Source organism: Salvelinus sp. IW2-2015, unplaced genomic scaffold, assembly GCF_002910315.2.
Source record: "Salvelinus sp. IW2-2015 unplaced genomic scaffold, ASM291031v2 Un_scaffold2608, whole genome shotgun sequence".
In the NCBI taxonomy this organism is placed as follows: Eukaryota; Metazoa; Chordata; class Actinopteri; order Salmoniformes; family Salmonidae; genus Salvelinus; species Salvelinus sp. IW2-2015.
In genome coordinates, this window is record NW_019943916.1 from 12,657 (window position 1) to 32,370 (window position 19,714).

Genomic DNA, 19,714 nt, shown 5'->3' on the forward strand with positions numbered 1-19,714 from the left:
AACTGTTCTGATGCGTGTTTCCTGATGTTTGTTCCTGATACTGTTCCTGACTACTGTTCCTGATGTTGTGTTCCTGATGTTCTGATGTTGCCTGATACTGTTTGTTCCTGATGTTGCTTGTTTCCTGATGTTTTCCTGATCTGTTCCTGATGTTGTTCCTGATGTCGTTCCTGATACTGTTCCTGATGTTGTTTCTGATGTGTTCCTGATGTTGTTTCCTGATGTTGTTCCTGATGTCTGTTCCTGATACTGTTCCTGATACTGTTTCCTGAGTTGGTTCCTGAATGCTGTTCCTGATGTTTGTTCCTGATGTTGTTCCCTGATACTGTTCCTGATCTGTTCCTGATACTGTTGTCTGATACGTTCCTGATGTTGTTCCTGATTCGTTGTTCCTGATGTTGTTCCTGGATGTTGTTCCTGATGCTGTTCCTGAATGTTTTCCTGATACTGTTCCTGTCGCTGATGTTGTTCCTGCATCTGTTCCTGATGCTGTTCCTTGATGTTGTTCCTGCTACTGTTCCTGATTACTGTTCCGATACTGATGTTGTTCCTGATGTTGTTCCTGATGTTGTTCCTGATGCTGTTCCTGATACTGTTCCTTGATACTGTTCCTGATGTGTTCCTGATGCTGTTCTGATGTTGTTCCTGATGTTGTTCCTGAATACTGTTCCTGATACCTGTGTTGTCCTGATGCACTGTTCCTGATGACTGTTCTGATGTTGATAGTTCCTGATAAGGCTGTTTCCCGATGTTGTTCCTGATGCTCGCTTCCTGATGTTGTTCCTGATACTGTTCCTGATGTTGTTCCTTGATACTGTTCCTGATGTTGTTCCTGACTACTGGTTCCTGATGCTGTTCCTGATGTTGTTCCTGATGTTTGTTTCCTGATACTGTTCCTGATGCTGTTCCTGATGTTGTTCCTATGTGTTCCTGATACTGTTCCTGATATTGTTCCTGATACTGTTCCTGATGTTTGTTCCTGATGTTGTTCCTGATACTGTTCCTGATACTGTTCCTGATGTTTGTTCCCTGATATGTTCCTGGATACTGTTCCTGATACTGTTCCTGATGTGTTCCTGATGTTGTTCCTGATATGTTCCGACTGTTCGTACTGTCTGATGTTTGTTCCCCCAAGGTGCTGAGTGACGAGGTGAAGAGGAAGCAGTATGACACGTACGGGGCGGCAGGCTTCGACCCGGCCAAGGCGGAAGGGGCCGGGGGGCAGCAGTACTGGAGGGCCGGGGGGGCCAGCGTCGACCCAGGAGGAATGTTCAGGAAGATCTTCGGGGAGTTCACAGGAGCACAGGGTTTCGGAGACTTCACAACAGCATGTTTGAACAGAGGCCAGAGGGTGAGGTTATTAACAGATTAATACCCGGTTATAACAAGTTTCATGATTCGGCATAGATTAGAATGGTAGAATGTACAGGTTCTAATTAACAGCAATGTTACATGGTTTTCATGTGAATGTTTAGAGGCTTGCTTAGTATTCATATTCAGCCATATGTTTTAATCTGTAACTCTTTCTCCCTCTCTCACACCTTATTACCTTCCCCCTTTTTCTCCCACTTATACCTCCATCTCTTTACCCTTTTCTCTCTCTCCTTTTCCTGTCTCTCTTGTTCTCCCTCTTTCTTCAGTTTGTGATGGATGCATGACGTTTCCGCCTCCAGGCAGGCTAAGGGAGTGAACAGGGAGACAGTGACTGGACGATGCGTGTCAGAGATGTGATGGTAAGGTAAGCCGAGCCAGGAACAAGGTCCAGCCACTGTCACTACTGACGGCACGGCATGGTGAGTGGTGTCAACCACTGTCACCGTCAGGGACCAGGGCCTGTATTCCAAAGCTCACACAATGATTTATTATGATTTAAAGGTGAACTGTCCTAGATCAGAACTGCTACTATGAGTACAGGCCCTGATGTTTTACATGTTGTCTCCACGGGTGACCGTATCGCTTTTATAAACAGAAATCTCAGGGAGGGCAGTAGCCATTATAAATTATATCTACTCATTTACTTCAGGCTAACTTTTTTGATCCACACTCCATAACGTAAGGAACCTTTATAATCATTATACTGTAGTAATAGCCATGTTAAAAATGTGTGTAATCATAATGTTGGTCTCTGTGCTGCCCTGTAGGAGTCTAAAACACCGGTCCCTTCTGATGCGCTCTACGTGTCGACGCTGTGGTGGGCGGGGCTCCATCATGACGCCGCCTGCGTGATGTGTCGCGGCTTCGGGACAGACCAAACAGAGACAGACCGCACCGTGCCTGTGCCGCAGGTGGGAGAGGGTGAGAGAGGGACACGACTGACTGACTGTGTGTGTCTCTGGTTGGGCCATGATACAAAGGAGACAATTGTTCAATGATGTGATGGAAATGCAGATTGACTTCAGACATGGACTGTGTTGTTTTTATATTGTCTTGCAGGAGTAGACAATGGACAGACTGTACGAATGCCAGTTGGGGAACGAAAATCCAGCATCACTTTTAGGTAGTGTGGACGATACATTTAGCTCGTTGTTTACCTTCAATGAGTCCAGACATCAATTACGACTGTACATGCTTTTGTCTTTCTTTTGGGGTTTGGAGTGCGTAGATATCTGAAGTTTCTTCAATGTCATCCTTGTTTGATTGGATTGTGGTTCTGGATGATCCAGCTTTGGCTTTTGGCTGACTACTGAAGCCTTAATGTTCTGGAGTACCTATCCATATAAACCTGGGAAAACAATTTGTATCTTTTCTCATGTTGGTGAAACACTTATTATGACTGTTATATTTGTGATGGTTCTGATGGTCCGGTTTCCTGCTTCTCTCAGGTCCAGAGGAGTCCAGTGTTCAGCGTGATGGGTCAACATCCCTATCTGAGTCCATCTCTGTAGGCAGGCTATTTGGGGAGGCTCTGCCGAGCACCAGGGATCTACACACCTAGACATACGGTGAGAGGGACGAGAGAGAGAGGGGTTTAGAATCTCTGTAGGCCCACGCGCTATAACTTCTGGAGGGCTCTGCCCCCGCCGGGCAAGGGACTCTACAGCAACATAGATTAGGTGGGGGAGGAGAGGAGGAGGGAGTTAGCATCTCTGTAGGCCGGCTATACTGGGGGGCTCTGCGGGCACAGGACTCTACACAACATAGCACCACCGGCGTTTGTAGGTTACACCACACTGTTCACCAAACTGAATTCGCTCCTCAGAAGTGGTCACGTGGCGTGGCTTGTGTATAAGCAGGCAGACGAGATCAAGGCATTCTTTTCTGTTCGATAATGTTAAATGGGCAAACGAGTGACTTAGGGATTTGAGTGTGGTATGATCGTCGGTACCCAGGCGCGGCCGGATCCAGTATTTCAGACGTACGCCCTTCCAGGCTTTTTCACGCATACAGTGCGTGCGACAAACACAAAAATGCAGTCTTGCGGCTGAACAGGCTCGGTTGATGAGAGAGGTCGAAAGGAAAGAATGGCAGATTGTGATGCCTCAGGCGTGTCACAAAATATATGGCCAGTTGAGCGTGGTGTGCAGAGGCAACTCACATCCTTGTCATGAGGGCTGTCTGCAAGCAGACGACCCACACGGGTTCCACTTCTCTATCAGCTAAACAAGAGAGCGGCTCCTGTGGGCATTGTACCTGGACTTGAGGGGTTGGAAAACTCCCTGGAACATTGAGCGAGCTCAGTTAGTTGAGTGGCTGACAGTCCCTCAGACCTGGACAGCTCCCCAACTCAACCCATGGAGCACATCTTTGGGATGAGATGGAACGAGATGTTGCGCATGCTGGGACCGTCCATCTGCATAACTGGTAATGCCATGCTAGTCGAATGGACCGAACATCCTGGTGGAACGGTTCTGAACATTGTAGAATACCCGATATTTTGGTTGTTTCTGGAGCAAAGGGGGGGTCTGACCCGGTACGAGATGGGTTGTAACCTTAATAACTGTCCCGGTGAGTGTAACAAGTGAGAAGGGTGGAAGGGAGAGAATAAGTTGTTTCTCTGCCCGGTACACTTACTATCACATTTATTAGACATTCCCAGTGTGGGGAGGGAAGGACTGTTCCCTTGACTATTGAATTTATCTACTGCAGTATTTCAATGTTTGGTGTCAGTTTGTTCTATATGTATTACATACCACTTCTTGTTAGCTGACCTAGTCATCTATCACCATCTGGAATATTACTTAATACAGTGTTCACTGGACCTAGTCTTGCTTTCCAAGCTGAGTGTGTCTGTTGGCTGTGTCGCTAGACACAGTGGCAGTGTGAAAGAGACTGGATTGAACCGACACCACTGCTCCTTGTTTTTTTAGATCCTCCAGGTTTGCCAGCCGACCAGAAGATCCGCCTGAGGGTAGGGGATCCAGGGATGAACCAGCTACAGTTATGGGATCACACGTTCACATCAGATCAGAGTCACTAAGTAAGGAGAGACACACACGACCATTGTGGGACAACACACTCCCAGAACAGCACACAATCAATCTATTTTATTGGTCGCATCACACAGATTTTGAGATGTTACGACAGGGAAGCAAAAATGCTTGTGTTCTACTCCAACATGGCAGTACATACTAACATAAATACTAAACATAATACACATAATCCATAGGAGTAGAACAGGGCTGATGTGGCAGCCGCCAGTTTGTTGGAGAGTCTGACATTAACACAGACCATTCACTTACTCTGACTGTTGTCTATGCTAGCATGGTTTTTGTGTGACGCGCTTTTCACTTCTTCATGGTAGTAATAGCATGTGATTAACCATCCCTCTTGTCTTCTACCTTCTCTGTAAGGAAGTTACCCGGTCGACGCGCTCCCTCTCCTGAGTTACGAGAGGAAGAGCGTTGACGTGGGGGACTGGTCAACGGACTCCTGGCTTACTACCGCGGGTAGGTGTTTACTGGGATATCTACTATATAGTTCCACATCAGCATCACTGTCTTTCTCCTGCCGCTGCTGCTGTCCCTCTCACCACAAGACAACACAACACACACACATTTTAAATACTTTACTTACATCTATTTTAAGTACATTCAGCAAATAAGGATTAACATGTTCAAAACGCACGCCAGCCACAGTGTATACAACAACCACGTGTTAAAACATGATGCAAACATGGGTGGGTTTTTTGGCTGATGCATGTAGTACCTGTTTCTGTCCAGTGTGGGGGGCAGGAGTGGGCAGCCGTCTGAGTTTGGGCGGGCAGGGCCGACGAGGCAAGAAGAGAAGAGACGAAGAGGGGAGGCATCCTTTCCAAAATAAAAGATTTGCTGACAGCCAAACCTCAGGTAGGACCCCCAACCCTTTACCAATAGCTGTGTAATGTGTGTTAGTCCTGGCTAGAATGATAACTTACCTTATAACGATAACTATCACACACTACTTACATTTCTGTCAACCTGCGCTGTTGGCTGTCCTATAAGTACGTGGTTCCCATACTGTGGGGGTGGGCACTCTCTAGGGGTCGTTAGGGAAGGGCGCGGGTACCATCACATGAACATACTTGAACATGGCAAATTAATAGATTGCAAGAAAATTTCTTTTATCTGCAAAATGTCGGAATACACACACACCTAACAGTCATCTAACTCGTGCTGTTCCATAGTTTAGGCGTACTGTGCCTCTGGCTTAGCTGTAGTTTTAGGTCTAGATATCCTTGCTCTGCTGCTTATGAATAGAGTGTCGTGCTCAGACTTATAGTGTAGAGTGTCTAATTCTGTGATTTGGCGGTGTTGAGATATGTTCCTCGCTGCTCTTGGCGTTTGTATATGCAGATCTGTCTATACGCTGTGTAGTAGAACTGTTCCTGATTAACGTGTTCTCTAGGCTCGTTTTATTATTGTAGGTCTAGATATACCTGCGTGCTCTTCTCTGCTTAGGCCTGTTTTTATAGATTAATATGTTGGTCTAGCATTACCTGCTGCTCCTACTTCTGCGTAATGGGATCTGATTACGCTAGATCCTGTCTCCTACTGTTCTAGTAGCAATATGTAGTGTCTAGACTATACTGTGCTCATTCTCTGCTAGCCTGTTCTATGTAGAATCTATGTTGGTCTAGATATATGCTGGCTCATTCTCTGGCTAGGCCTGTTCTTTGTAGATAATATGTAGGTCGTAGAAATACCTGCTGCTATTCCTCTGCATAGGCCTGTTTCTAAGTAGATACTGTTAGGTCTAAGATACCTGCTGCCTCATTCCTCTGCCTAGGCTGTTCTATTGTAGATAAATGTAGGTCTAGATATACCTGCTGCTCATTTCCTCTGCTCGGCCTGTTTATTGTAAGATAATAATGTAGGTTTCTAGACTATACCTTGTCGCTCATTCCTCTTGCCTAGGCCTGTTTGATTGTAACTATGTCGTAGGGTTCTAGATATACCTGTGCTCTTCCTCTGGCCTAGGCCTTGTCTTTGTCGTTCTATAGGTAGGTCTAGATATACCTGCTGCTCTTCCTCTGCATAGGACCTGTTCTATGTAAGATACCTATGTAGGTCAGAATATATCCTGCTGCTCATTCCTCTGGCCTAGGGCCTGTTCTATTAGATCAGGTAGGTAATATACTGATTAGGTGTCTTCTCTAGCATATGCAGGTTGATGACTGCTGCTCATTCCTCTGCCTAGCCGTTTCTTTGGTAGATATATGTAGGTCTAAGATCATACCTGCTGCTCTTCCTCGGCCTAGGCCTGTTCTATTAGTAGTTTTATGGTAGGTCTAGATGACTGCTGCTCATTCCTCTGCATAGGCTGTTCTATGTAGATAGTCTGTGGTTCTAGATTATACTGCTGGCTCATGTCTCTGGCTAGACCTGTTCTTAGTAGATTTGTAGGTTAGATATACCTGCTGCTCCTTCCTCTGCTTAGGCTTTCTATGTAGATAGTATGTAGGTCTAGATATCCTGCTGCTCATTCCTCTGCTGGCCTGTTTCTATAGTAGATATATTGTAGGTCATAGATATACCTGCTGCTCTTCCTTCTGCTTGGCCTGTTCTATAGTTAGATATATGTCAGGTTAGATATACCTGCTGCTCATTCCTCTGCTTGAGCCTGTTTTTGTAGATAATATGTAGTCTGAATATACTGCTGCTCATTCGCTCTGCTTAGACTGTTCTTGTATGTATAGTAGGTCTGATATACCTTGCGCTCATCTCTGCTTTAGACCTGTTCTAGTGTAGATAGTATCGTAGGTTCTAGATATACTGCTGCTCATTCTCTGCTTAGCCTTTTCTATAGTAGATACTTATGTAGTCTAGATATCCTGCTGCTCTTCTCTCTGCTTAGCACTGTTCTATAGTAGCAATACTATGTGGTCTAGATATAACCTGGCTGGCTCATTCTCTGCTGTAGCCTGTTCTATGTAGATAAGTATTAGGTCTAGTCATTACCTGCTGCTCTTCCTCTGCTGGCCTGTTCTTAATGTCAATAGTATGTAGGTTAGATATACCCTGCTGCTCATTCTCTGCCTTAGGCTGTTTCTATAGTAGAGTAATATGTAGGTCTAGATATACTGCCTGGCTCATTCCTCGTGCTTCAGACCTGTTCTATGTTAGAGTCAATATGTAGGTCTAGATACTACCTCTGCTCATTCCTCTGGCTTAGACCTGTCTCTCATTAGTAGATATATGTAGGGTCATGATATCCTGTTCTTCATTCTTGCGTACGGCTGTTCTATGTAGATCAGTATGTAGGTCTGAATATACTCGCTGCTCATTTCCTCTGCTTAGACCTGTTCTATAGTAGATATTGTAGGTCTAGAGTATACTGCTGTCATTCCTCTGCCTGAGCTGTTCTATTGTAGATACGTAGGTCAGATATGACCTGCTGCTTTCCTCTGCCCTAGGCCTGTTCTTAGTAGTATATGTAGGTCTAGATTAGTACCTGCTGCTCTTCTTCTCTGCCTAGCCTGTTCCTTGTAGATCATTTGTAGGTCTAGATTACCTGCTGCTCATTCCTCTGCTAGGCCTGTTCTATGTAGATAATATGTAGGTCCTAGATATACCTGCTGCTGCATTCCTCTGCTAGGACCTGTTTCTATAGTCAGATATAGTGGTTAGTTCCTGCCTGCCATTCCGCTGCCTGGACTGTTCTTATGGTGATAATATGTAGGTCTAGATATACTGCTGCTCATTCCTACTGCTGGCTGTTCTTATAGTAGATACAGAGTCAGCTCTTGTTTTGCTAGTGTCTTAGAATTTGATCTAATCCTGCTGCTCATTCCTCTGCTTAGACCTGTTCTATTAGTAAGCTAATTGTAGGGCTAGATTACCTGCTGCCTCATTCTCTGCCTAGCCTGTTCTATTGTAGATAAAGTAGGTCTAGACTCATACCTGCTGCTCTTCCTCTGCCTTAGCCTTGTTCTCTGTAGATATACTGTAGGTCTAGATATACCTGCTGCTCTTCTCTCTGTTAGACCTGTTCTTATAGTAGATAATATGTTCACACAGCCACTCAGAAAGAGATCAAGAAAGCCTACTATCAGGTGAGAGGCTTGTCTATTAGGAGAGCCTGCAGCTGTGGCTCTGTTGCTGTGTGGGTTGTTGTTGCAGAAATATAGGCCTAGACTGTTGTCATTATGGAGTTCTACACGTATGGAGTTCTCGAATGTTCATAAAAATTGATTCAAACTTCAGTTGTAAACATTGAAATAGTACATGGCCTTGTCCAGTGAAATCAGCTGGGTAGGCTATATAATACCATTTGGTCGATCCTATTCCAGATGGCTAAGAAGTACCACCCAGACACCAACCAGGATGACCCTCAGGCCAAGGAGAAGTTTGCCAAGCTGGCAGAAGCCTACGAGGTAGGCATTCAATTGGTCCCTGGCCTAATTCTACAAATTCAAGTCCTGCATGTTTTCAACTGGCCAAGAATTACATTTCCAATATATCAAAACGATCTGCCAAGCCAGGCATAGGATCCGATGAGGAGCTGATCCTAGATCTGTACCTATTTCAGCAACTTCTAGTCTCTTCTATATTATCTGTAGATTGACAGTGAGACACAACCCCTTAGCAATGACTGGGATATTGTTCCTGATGTTGTTCCTGATATTGTTCCTGATGTTGTTCCCCAAGGTGCTGAGTGACGAGGTGAAGAGGAAGCAGTATGACACGTACGGGGCGGCAGGCTTCGACCCCAGCCAGGCGGGAGGGGGGGCGGGGGGCCAGCAGTACTGGAGGGCCGGGGGGGCCAGCGTCGACCCAGAGGAAATGTTCAGGAAGATCTTCGGGGAGTTCACAGGAGCGCAGGGTTTCGGAGACTTCAACAGCATGTTTGAACAGAGGCCAGAGGTGCGGTTATAACATGTTATAACAGATTAATAACCCGTTATAACATGTTATAACAGATTAATAACCCGTTATAACATGTTATAACAGATTAATAACCCGGTTATAACACGTTTCATGATTCGGCATAGAATTAGTAGAATGTACAGGTTCTAATTAACAGCAATGTTACATGATTTCATGTGAATGTTTAGAGCTTGCTTAGTTATTCATATTCAGCCATGTTTTAATCTGTAACTCTTTCTCCTTCTCTCACACCTTATTACCTCCCCCCTTTTCTCCCACTATACCTCCATCTCTTTACCCTTTTCTCTCTCTCCCTTTTCCTGTCTCTCTCTGTTCCCTCCCTCTCTCTCACACCTTATTACCTCCCCCCTTTTTCTCCCACTTATACCTCCATCTCTTTACCCTTTTCTCTCTCTCCCTTTTCCTGTCTCTCTCTCAGTTTGTGATGGAGCTGACGTTCACCCAGGCAGCTAAGGGAGTGAACAAGGAGATGACAGTGAACCTGGACGATGCGTGTCAGAGATGTGATGGTAAAGGTAGCGAGCCAGGAACCAAGGTCCAGCACTGTCACTACTGTAACGGCACCGGCATGGTGAGTGGTGTCAACCAACTGTCACCGTCAGGGACCAGGGCCTGTAATTCCAAAAGCGTCACACAATGATTTATTATGATTTAAAAGGCAAAACTGCTCCTAGATCAGAACTGCTACTTTGAGTACAGGCCCTGATGTTTTACATGGTTGTCTCCACGGTGACCTTATCTCTTTTATAAAACAGAAATCTCAGGGAGGCAGTAGCCATTATGAATTCACTATCTACTCAATTTACTTCAGGGCTTAACTTTTTTGATCCACACTCCCATAACGTAAGGTACCTTTATTATCATTATACTGTAGTAATAGCAATGTTAAAAATGTGTGCTAATCATAATGTTGGCCTCTGTGCTGCCCCCTGTAGGAGTCTATAAACACCGGTCCCTTCATGATGCGCTCTACGTGTCGACGCTGTGGTGGGCGGGGCTCCATCATGACCACGCCCTGCGTGATGTGTCGCGGCTCGGGACAGACCAAACAGAGACAGACCGTCACCGTGCCTGTGCCCGCAGGTGAGAGAGAGGGGTGAGAGAGAGAGACACTGACTGACTGACTGTGTGTGTCTCTGGTTGGGCCATGATACAAGGAGACAATTGTTCAATGATGTGATGGAAATGCAGATTGACTTCAGACATGGACTGATGTTGTTTTATATTGTCTTGCAGGAGTAGACAATGGACAGACTGTACGAATGCCAGTGGGGAAGAAGGAAATCCACATCACATTTAGAGTAAGTGTGGACAGCATTTAGCTCGTTGTTTACCCTTCAATGAGCTCCCAGACATCAGTTACACGACTGTATGCTGTTGCTTTCTCTTTGGGAGTTTGAGTGCGTAGATATCTGAAGTATTATTCATGTCAATCCTTGTTTGATTGATTGAGGTTCTGATGATCCAGCTTTGCTTTGGCTGACCAACCTGAAGCCTTAATGTTCTGTAGACCAATCCAATATAAAAAACATTGGGGAAACAATTGTACTTTTCTCATTTGTGAAACACTTATTATGACACTGTTATATTTGTGATGGTTCTGATGGTCCGGTATCTCCTCTTCTCTCCAGGTCCAGAGGAGTCCAGTGTTCAGACGTGATGGGATCAACATCCACTCTGATGTCCACATCTCTGTAGCCCAGGCTATTCTGGGGGGCTCTGCTAGAGCACAGGGACTCTACAACACCATAGATATACAGGTGAGAGGGATGGAGAGAGAGAGGGAGGGGGAGTTAGATCTCTGTAGGCCAGGCTATTCTGGGGGGCTCTGCTAGAGCACAGGGACTCTACAACACCATAGATATACAGGTGAGAGGGACGGAGAGAGAGAGGGAGGGGGAGTTAGATCTCTGTAGGCCAGGCTATACTGGGGGGCTCTGCCCGGGCACAGGGACTCTACAACACCATAGACACACTCACCGGCCAGTTTGTTAGGTACACCACACTGTTCACCAAACTGAATNCGGAGAGAGAGAGGGAGGGGGAGTTAGATCTCTGTAGGCCAGGCTATACTGGGGGGCTCTGCCCGGGCACAGGGACTCTACAGCACCATAGATATACAGGTGAGAGGGACGGAGAGAGAGAGGGAGGGGGAGTTAGATCTCTGTAGGCCAGGCTATACTGGGGGGCTCTGCCCGGGCACAGGGACTCTACAACACCATAGACACACTCACCGGCCAGTTTGTTAGGTACACCACACTGTTCACCAAACTGAATCGCTCCTACAGACAGTGAGTCACGTGGCCGTGGCTTGTTGTATAAAGCAGGCAGACGAGCATCAAGGCATTCATTTTCTGATCGATTAAACGTTAGAATGGGGCAAAACGAGTGACCTAAGGGACTTTGAGCGTGGTATGATTATCGGTGCCAGGCGCGCCGGATCCAGTATCTCAGAAACGTCCGCCCTCCTGGGCTTTTCACGCATTAACAGTGCGACAAACATAAACCATCCAGTCAGCGGCAGTCTTGTGGGCTGAAACAGCTCGTTGATGAGAGAGGTTGAAAGGAGAATGGCAAGAATTGTGCAAGCTATCAGGCGTGCCACAAACATACAAATAATGGCGCAGTGGTGTGCAGAACGGCATCTTGGAACGCACAACTCAACGATCCTTGTCACTGATGGGCTATTTCAGCAGACGACCACACCGGGTTCCACTCCTATCAACTAAAAACAAGAAGAAGCAGCTCCTGTGGGCATGTGAACACTGGACCCCTGAGGAGTGGAATAACATCACCTGCAACATGACAGCGAGCTCAGTTTAGTTGAGTGACCTGGACAGTCCCCAGACCTGGACAGTCCCCAGACCTGGACAGTCCCCAGACCTGGACAGTCCCCAGACCTGGTCAGTCCCCAGGCCTGGACAGTCCCCAGACCTGGACAGTCCCCAGACCTCAACCCAATAGAGCATCTTTGGGATGAGATGGAACGAGATGTTTGCAGCATGAATGTACCGCCAGTCCAATCTGCAGTAACTGCGTAATGCCATCGCGTCAGCATGGACCAACATCCTTGTGGAACGTTTCTGACACATTGTATAATACCTGTAAAAATTCAGGATGTTCAGGAGGCAAAGGAGGGGTCTGACCCGGTACGAGATGGGTGTACCTAATAAAAGTGTATACAGGTGAGAGGGAGGGAAAAGGGGGCAGGAGGGATGGAAGGAGAGAGAAATAAGTTGTTTTCTGCTCAGGCACAGGGACTATACAACATTATAGACATCCAGGTGAGGGAGGGGAAAAGGAACTGTATCCCTGACTATTGAATTTATCTACAGTTTAAGTCGGAAGTTTACATACATTTTTCAACCACTCCACACATTTCTTGTTAACAAACTATAGTTTTGGCAAGTCGATTAAGACATCTACTTTGTGCATGACACAAGTCATTATTCCAACAATTGTTTACATACAGATTATTTCACTTAAAATTCACTGTATCACAATTCCAGTGGGTCAGAAGTTTACATGCACTAAGTTGACTCTGCCTTTAAACAGCTTGGAAAATTCAAGAAAATTATGTCATGGCTTTAGAAGCTTCTGATAGGCTAATTGACATCATTTGAGTCAATTGGAGGTGTACATGTGGATGTATTTCAAGGCCTACCTTCAAACTCAGTGCCTCTTTGCTAGACATCATGGGAAAAATTTTAAAAATCAGCCAAGACCTCAGAAAACAATTTGTAGACCTCCACAAGTCTGGTTCATCCTTGGGAGCAATTTCCAAACACCTGAAGGTACCACGTTCATCTGTACAAANGCCAGGAACCAAGGTCCAGCACTGTCACTACTGTAACGGCACCGGCATGGTGAGTGGTGTCAACCAACTGTCACCGTCAGGGACCAGGGCCTGTATTCCCAAAGCCTCACACAATGATTTATTATGATTTAAAAGGTGAAACTGATCCTAGATCAGAACTGCTACTATGAGTACAGGCCCTGATGTTTTACATGGTTGTCTCCACGGTGACCGTATCGCTTTTATAAAACAGAAATCTCAGGGAGGCAGTAGCCATTATAAATTCACTATCTACTCAATTTACTTCAGGGCTTAACTTTTTTGATCCACACTCCCATAACGTAAGGTACCTTTATAATCATTATACTGTAGTAATAGCCATGTTAAAAATGTGTGATAATCATAATGTTGGTCTCTGTGCTGCCCCCTGTAGGAGTCTATAAACACCGGTCCCTTCATGATGCGCTCTACGTGTCGACGCTGTGGTGGGCGGGGCTCCATCATGACCACGCCCTGCGTGATGTGTCGCGGCTCGGGACAGACCAAACAGAGACAGACCGTCACCGTGCCTGTGCCCGCAGGTGAGAGAGAGGGGTGAGAGAGAGAGACACTGACTGACTGACTGTGTGTGTCTCTGGTTGGGCCATGATACAAGGAGACAATTGTTCAATGATGTGATGGAAATGCAGATTGACTTCAGACATGGACTGATGTTGTTTTATATTGTCTTGCAGGAGTAGACAATGGACAGACTGTACGAATGCCAGTGGGGAAGAAGGAAATCCACATCACATTTAGAGTAAGTGTGGACAGCATTTAGCTCGTTGTTTACCCTTCAATGAGCTCCCAGACATCAGTTACACGACTGTATGCTGTTGCTTTCTCTTTGGGAGTTTGAGTGCGTAGATATCTGAAGTATTATTCATGTCAATCCTTGTTTGATTGATTGTGGTTCTGATGATCCAGCTTTGCTTTGGCTGACTAACCTGAAGCCTTAATGTTCTGGAGACCTATCCAATATAAAAAACATTGGGGAAACAATTGTACTTTTCTCATTTGTGAAACACTTATTATGACACTGTTATATTTGTGATGGTTCTGATGGTCCGGTATCTCCTCTTCTCTCCAGGTCCAGAGGAGTCCAGTGTTCAGACGTGATGGGATCAACATCCACTCTGATGTCCACATCTCTGTAGGCCAGGCTATTCTGGGAGGCTCTGCCCGAGCACAGGGACTCTACAACACCATAGATATACAGGTGAGAGGGACAGAGAGAGAGAGGGAGTTAGATCTCTGTAGGCCAGGCTATTCTGGGAGGCTCTGCCCGGGCACAGGGACTCTACAGCACCATAGATATACAGGTGAGAGGGACGGAGAGAGAGAGGGAGTTAGATCTCTGTAGGCCAGGCTATACTGGGGGGCTCTGCCCGGGCACAGGGACTCTACAACACCATAGACACACTCACCGGCCAGTTTGTTAGGTACACCACACTGTTCACCAAACTGAATCGCTCCTACAGACAGTGAGTCACGTGGCCGTGGCTTGTTGTATAAAGCAGGCAGACGAGAATCAAGGCATTCATTTTCTGTTCGATTAAATGTTAGAATGGGGCAAAACGAGTGACCTAAGGGACTTTGAGTGTGGTATGATCGTCGGTACCAGGCGCGCCGGATCCAGTATCTCAGAAACGTCCGCCCTCCAGGGCTTTTCACGCATAACAGTGCGTGCGACAAACAAAAAAACATGCAGTCTTGTGGGCTGAAACAGCTCGTTGATGAGAGAGGTCGAAAGGAGAATGGCAAGAATTGTGCAAGCCATCAGGCGTGTCACAAACATACAAATAATGGCGCAGTAGAGCAGTGGTGTGCAGAACGGCAACTCAACGATCCTTGTCACTGATGGGCTGTTGCAGCAGACGACCACACCGGGTTCCACTCCTATCAGCTAAAAACAAGAAGAAGCGGCTCCTGTGGGCATGTGAACACTGGACCCTTGAGGAGTGGAAAAACATCACCTGGAACATGACAGCGAGCTCAGTTTAGTTGAGTGGCCTGGACAGTCCCCAGACCTGGACAGTCCCCAGACCTCAACCCAATAGAGCATCTTTGGGATGAGATGGAACGAGATGTTTGCAGCATGAATGGACCAGTCCAATCTGCAGTAACTGCGTAATGCCATCGCGTCAGCATGGACCAACATCCTTGTGGAACGGTTCTGACACATTGTAGAATACCCCGAATAATTTAGGTTGTTCTGGAGGCAAAGGGGGGGTCTGACCCGGTACGAGATGGGTGTACCTAATAAACTGTCCGGTGAGTGTATACAAGTGAGAAGGGATGGAAGGAGAGAGAAATAAGTTGTTTTCTGCCCGGTCACACTTACTATACAACATTATAGACATCCAGGTGAGGGAAGGGAAAAGGAACTGTATCCCTGACTATTGAATTTATCTACATGAAGTATTTCAATGTTTGGTGTCATTTTGTTCAGTATGTATTACATTACCACATCTGTTACGCTGACCTAGTCAATCTGACAACCATCTGGAAATATTACATTAAATACATGTTACACTGACCTAGTCTTGCTTGTCCAAGCTGAAGGGTCTACTTGGCTTGTGTCGCTAGACACAGTGGCAGATGTGAAAAGAGACTGGATTGACCGAACCACTGCCCTTTGTTTTGTAGATCCCTCCAGGTTGCCAGGCCGACCAGAAGATCCGCCTGCAGGGAAAGGGGATCCAGAGGATGAACAGCTATAGTTATGGAGATCACTACGTTCACATCAAGATCAGAGTACCTAAGTAAGAGAGAGAACACACACACACAGACACGTGCGGGGACACACTCCCAGAAACACACACACATCAAATCTAGTTTTATTGGTCGCATACACAGATTTGCAGATGTTATCGAAAGGGAAGCAAAATGCTTGTGTTTCTAGCTCCAACAGTGCAGTAATACCTAACAATACAATACTAAAAACATAATACACACATAATCCCATAGGAACTAGAAACAGGCTGACTGTGGCAGCGCCATCTTGTGGAGAGTCTGACATTAACACAGACCCATTCACTTAACTCTGACTGTTGTCTAGCTAGCATGGTTTTGTGTGACCGCTGCTTTCACTTCTTCATGGTTAGAATAGCATGTTATTAACCATCCCTCTTGTCTTCTACCTTCTACTGTAGGAAGTTAACCCGTCGACAGCGCTCCCTACTCCTGAGTTACGCAGAGGAAGAGGCTGACGTGGAGGGGACTGTCAACGGACTCACTGCTACTACCACGGGTAGGTTGTTTATACCTGGGAATTCTACTATATAGTTCCACATCCAGATCACCTTGTCTTTCTCCTGCCGCTGCTAGCCTGTCCCCTCTCAACACACACAGACACACACACACACACATTTTAAATACTTTACTTAATCTATTTAAGTAAATTACAGCAAATAAGGATTCAAACATTTCAAACGCACGCCAAGCACACAAGTGTATACACAAACACACGTGTTAAAACATGATGCAAACATGGGTGGTTTTTTGGCTGATGCATGTAGTACCTGTTTCTGTCCAGGTGGGGGCAGGAGTGGGCAGCGCTCTGAGTTTGGGGCAGGACAGGGCAGAACAGAGGAGAAGAAGAAAGAAGACGAAGAGGAGGAGGGCATCCTTTCCAAAATAAAGAAAATATTTAGCTGACAGCCACACCTCAGGTAGGACCCCCCAACACCCTTTACACTAGCTGTGTAATGTGTGTTAGTCTGACTAGAACATGAATACTATACCTTCAGAATACACACACACTAACATATACATTTCTCCAACCTGCGGTGTGGCTGTCCTATAGTACAGTGGTTCCCATACTGTGGGGTGGGCACTCTCTAGGGGTCGTTAGGGAGGGCGCGGGTATACATCACATGAACATACATTAGACATGGCAAAATTAATAGAATTGCAAGAAAATTTGCTTTAAATCTGCAAAATGTCGGAATACACACACACACTAACAGATCACTCCTCCAACCTGCGGTGTGGCTGTCCTATAGTAGATATATGTAGGTCTAGATATACCTGCTGCTCATTCCTCTGCTTAGACCTGTTCTATAGTAGATATATGTAGGTCTAGATATACCTGACATATTATCTACTATAGAACAGGTCTAACAGAGGATGAAAGCAGCAGGTATATCTAGACCTACATTTATCTACTAAGAACAAGGCCTAGCAGAGGAATGAGCAGCAGGTATATCTAGACCTACTATTATCTACAATTAGAACAGGTCTAGGCAGAGGAATGAGCAGCAGGTATATCTAGACCTACATATTATCTACTATAGAACAGGCTAAGCAGAGGAATGAGCAGCAGGTATATCTAGACCTACATATTATCTACTATAAGAACAGCCTAGGCAGAGGAATGAGCAGCAGGTATATCTAGACCTACATATTATCACATAAGAACAGGTCTAGGCAGAGGAATGAGCAGCAGGTATATCTAGACCTACATATTATCTACTATAGAACAGGGTCTAGCAGAGGAATGAGCAGCAGGTATATCTAGACCTACATATTATCTACTATAGAACAGGCCTAGGCAGAGGAATGAGCAGCAGGTATATCTAGACCTACATAATTATCTACAAAGAACAGGCCTAGGCAGAGAATGAGAGCAGCAGGTATATCTAGACCTACATATTATCTACTATAGAACAGGCCTAGGCAAGGAATGAGCAGCAGGTATATCTAGACCTACTGTATCTACATAGAACAGCCTAAGAGAGGAATGAGCAGCAGTATATCTAGACCTACATAGTATCTACTATAGAACAGGTCTAAGCAGAGGAATGAGCAGCAGGTATATCTAGACCTACATACTATCTACTATAGAACAGCCTAAGCAGAGAATGAAGCAGCAGGTATATCTAGACCTACATACTATCTACTATAGAACAGGTCTAAGCAGAGGAATGAGCAGCAGGTATATCTAGACCTACATATTATCTACATAGAACAGTCTAAGCAGAGGAATGAGCAGCAGGTATATCTAGACCTACATATATCTACTATAGAACAGGCCTAAGCAGAGAATGAGCAGCAGGTATATCTAGACCTACATACTATCTACTATTAGAACAGGCCTAAGCAGAGGAATGAGCAGCAGGTATATCTAGACCTACATACTATCTACTATAGAACAGGCCTAAGCAGAGGAATGAGCAGCAGGTATATCTAGACCTACATATATCTACTATAGAACGGTCTAAGCAGAGGAATGAGCAGCAGGTATATCTAGACCTACATATATCTACTATAGAACAGGCCTAAGCAGAGAATGAGCAGCAGGTATATCTAGACCTACATACTATCTACTATAGAACAGGTCTAGCAGAGGAATGAGCAGCAGTATATCTAGACCTACATATTATCTACAATAGAACAGGTCTAAGCAGAGGAATGAGCAGCAGTATATCTAGACCTACATATTATCTATATAGAAACAGGCCTAAGCAGAGGAATGAGCAGCAGGTATATCTAGACCTACATATATCTACTATAGAACAGGCCTATGCAGAGGAATGAGCAGCAGGTATATCTAGACCTACATAGTATCTACTATAGAAACAGGCCTAGCAGAGGAATGAGCAGCAGTATATCTAGACCTACATATTATCTACAATAGAACAGGCCTAGCAGAGGAATGAGCAGCAGGTATATCTAGACCTACATAGTATCTACAATAGAACAGGCCTAGGCAGAGAATGAGCAGCAGGTATATCTAGACCTACAAGTATCTACAATAGAACAGGCCTATGCAGAGGAATGAGCAGCAGTATATCTAGACCTACATATATCTACAATAGAACAGGCCTAGGCAGAGGAATGAGCAGCAGGTATATCTAGACCTACATATTATCTACAATAGAACAGGCCTAGGCAGAGGAATGAGCAGCAGTATATCTAGACCTACATATTATCTACAATAGAACAGGCCTAGGCAGAGGAATGAGCAGCAGGTATATCTAGACCTACATAGTATCTACTATAGAACAGGTCTATGCAGAGGAATGAGCAGCAGGTATATCTAGACCTACATATATCACAAAGACAGGCCTAGCAGAGGAATGAGCAGCAGGTATATCTAGACCTACATATATCTACAAAACAGCCTAGGCAGAGGAATGAGCGCAGGTATATCTAGACCTACATATTATCTACAATAGAACAGGCCTAAGCAGAGGAATGAGCAGCAGGTATATCTAGACCTACATATTATCTACAATAGAACAGGCCTAAGCAGAGGAATGAGCAGCAGGTATATCTAGACCTACATGTATCTACTATAGAACAGGTCCTATGCAGAGGAATGAGCAGCAGGTATATCTAGACCTACATATTATCTACATAGAACAGGCCTAGCAGAGGAATGAGCAGCAGGTATATCTAGACCTACATATATCTACTATAGAACAGGCTAAGCAGAGGAATGAGCAGCAGTATATCTAGACCTACATATATCTACTATAGAACAGGTCTAGGCAGAGGAATGAGCAGCAGGTATATCTAGACCTACATATTATCTACTATAGAACAGGCCTAGCAGAGAATGAGCACG

General features: G+C 45.3%; 1 protein-coding gene across 1 annotated transcript in view; it reads left to right on the forward strand.

Annotated features, from left to right (window-relative positions):
* LOC112074375 (dnaJ homolog subfamily A member 3, mitochondrial) overlaps positions 1–19,714 on the forward strand; it is a 43,370-nt gene that overhangs the window by 4,447 nt on the left and 19,209 nt on the right. Inside the window, exons 4-11 of the mRNA XM_070440500.1 lie at positions 9,066–9,281; positions 9,724–9,876; positions 10,241–10,388; positions 10,542–10,606; positions 10,937–11,065; positions 15,790–15,905; positions 16,296–16,393; positions 16,679–16,814. Of these exons, the coding sequence (XP_070296601.1) occupies positions 9,066–9,281; positions 9,724–9,876; positions 10,241–10,388; positions 10,542–10,606; positions 10,937–11,065; positions 15,790–15,905; positions 16,296–16,393; positions 16,679–16,800 (1,047 nt within the window). The 3' untranslated portion in view covers positions 16,801–16,814. The remainder of the gene's footprint in view (positions 1–9,065; positions 9,282–9,723; positions 9,877–10,240; positions 10,389–10,541; positions 10,607–10,936; positions 11,066–15,789; positions 15,906–16,295; positions 16,394–16,678; positions 16,815–19,714) is intronic.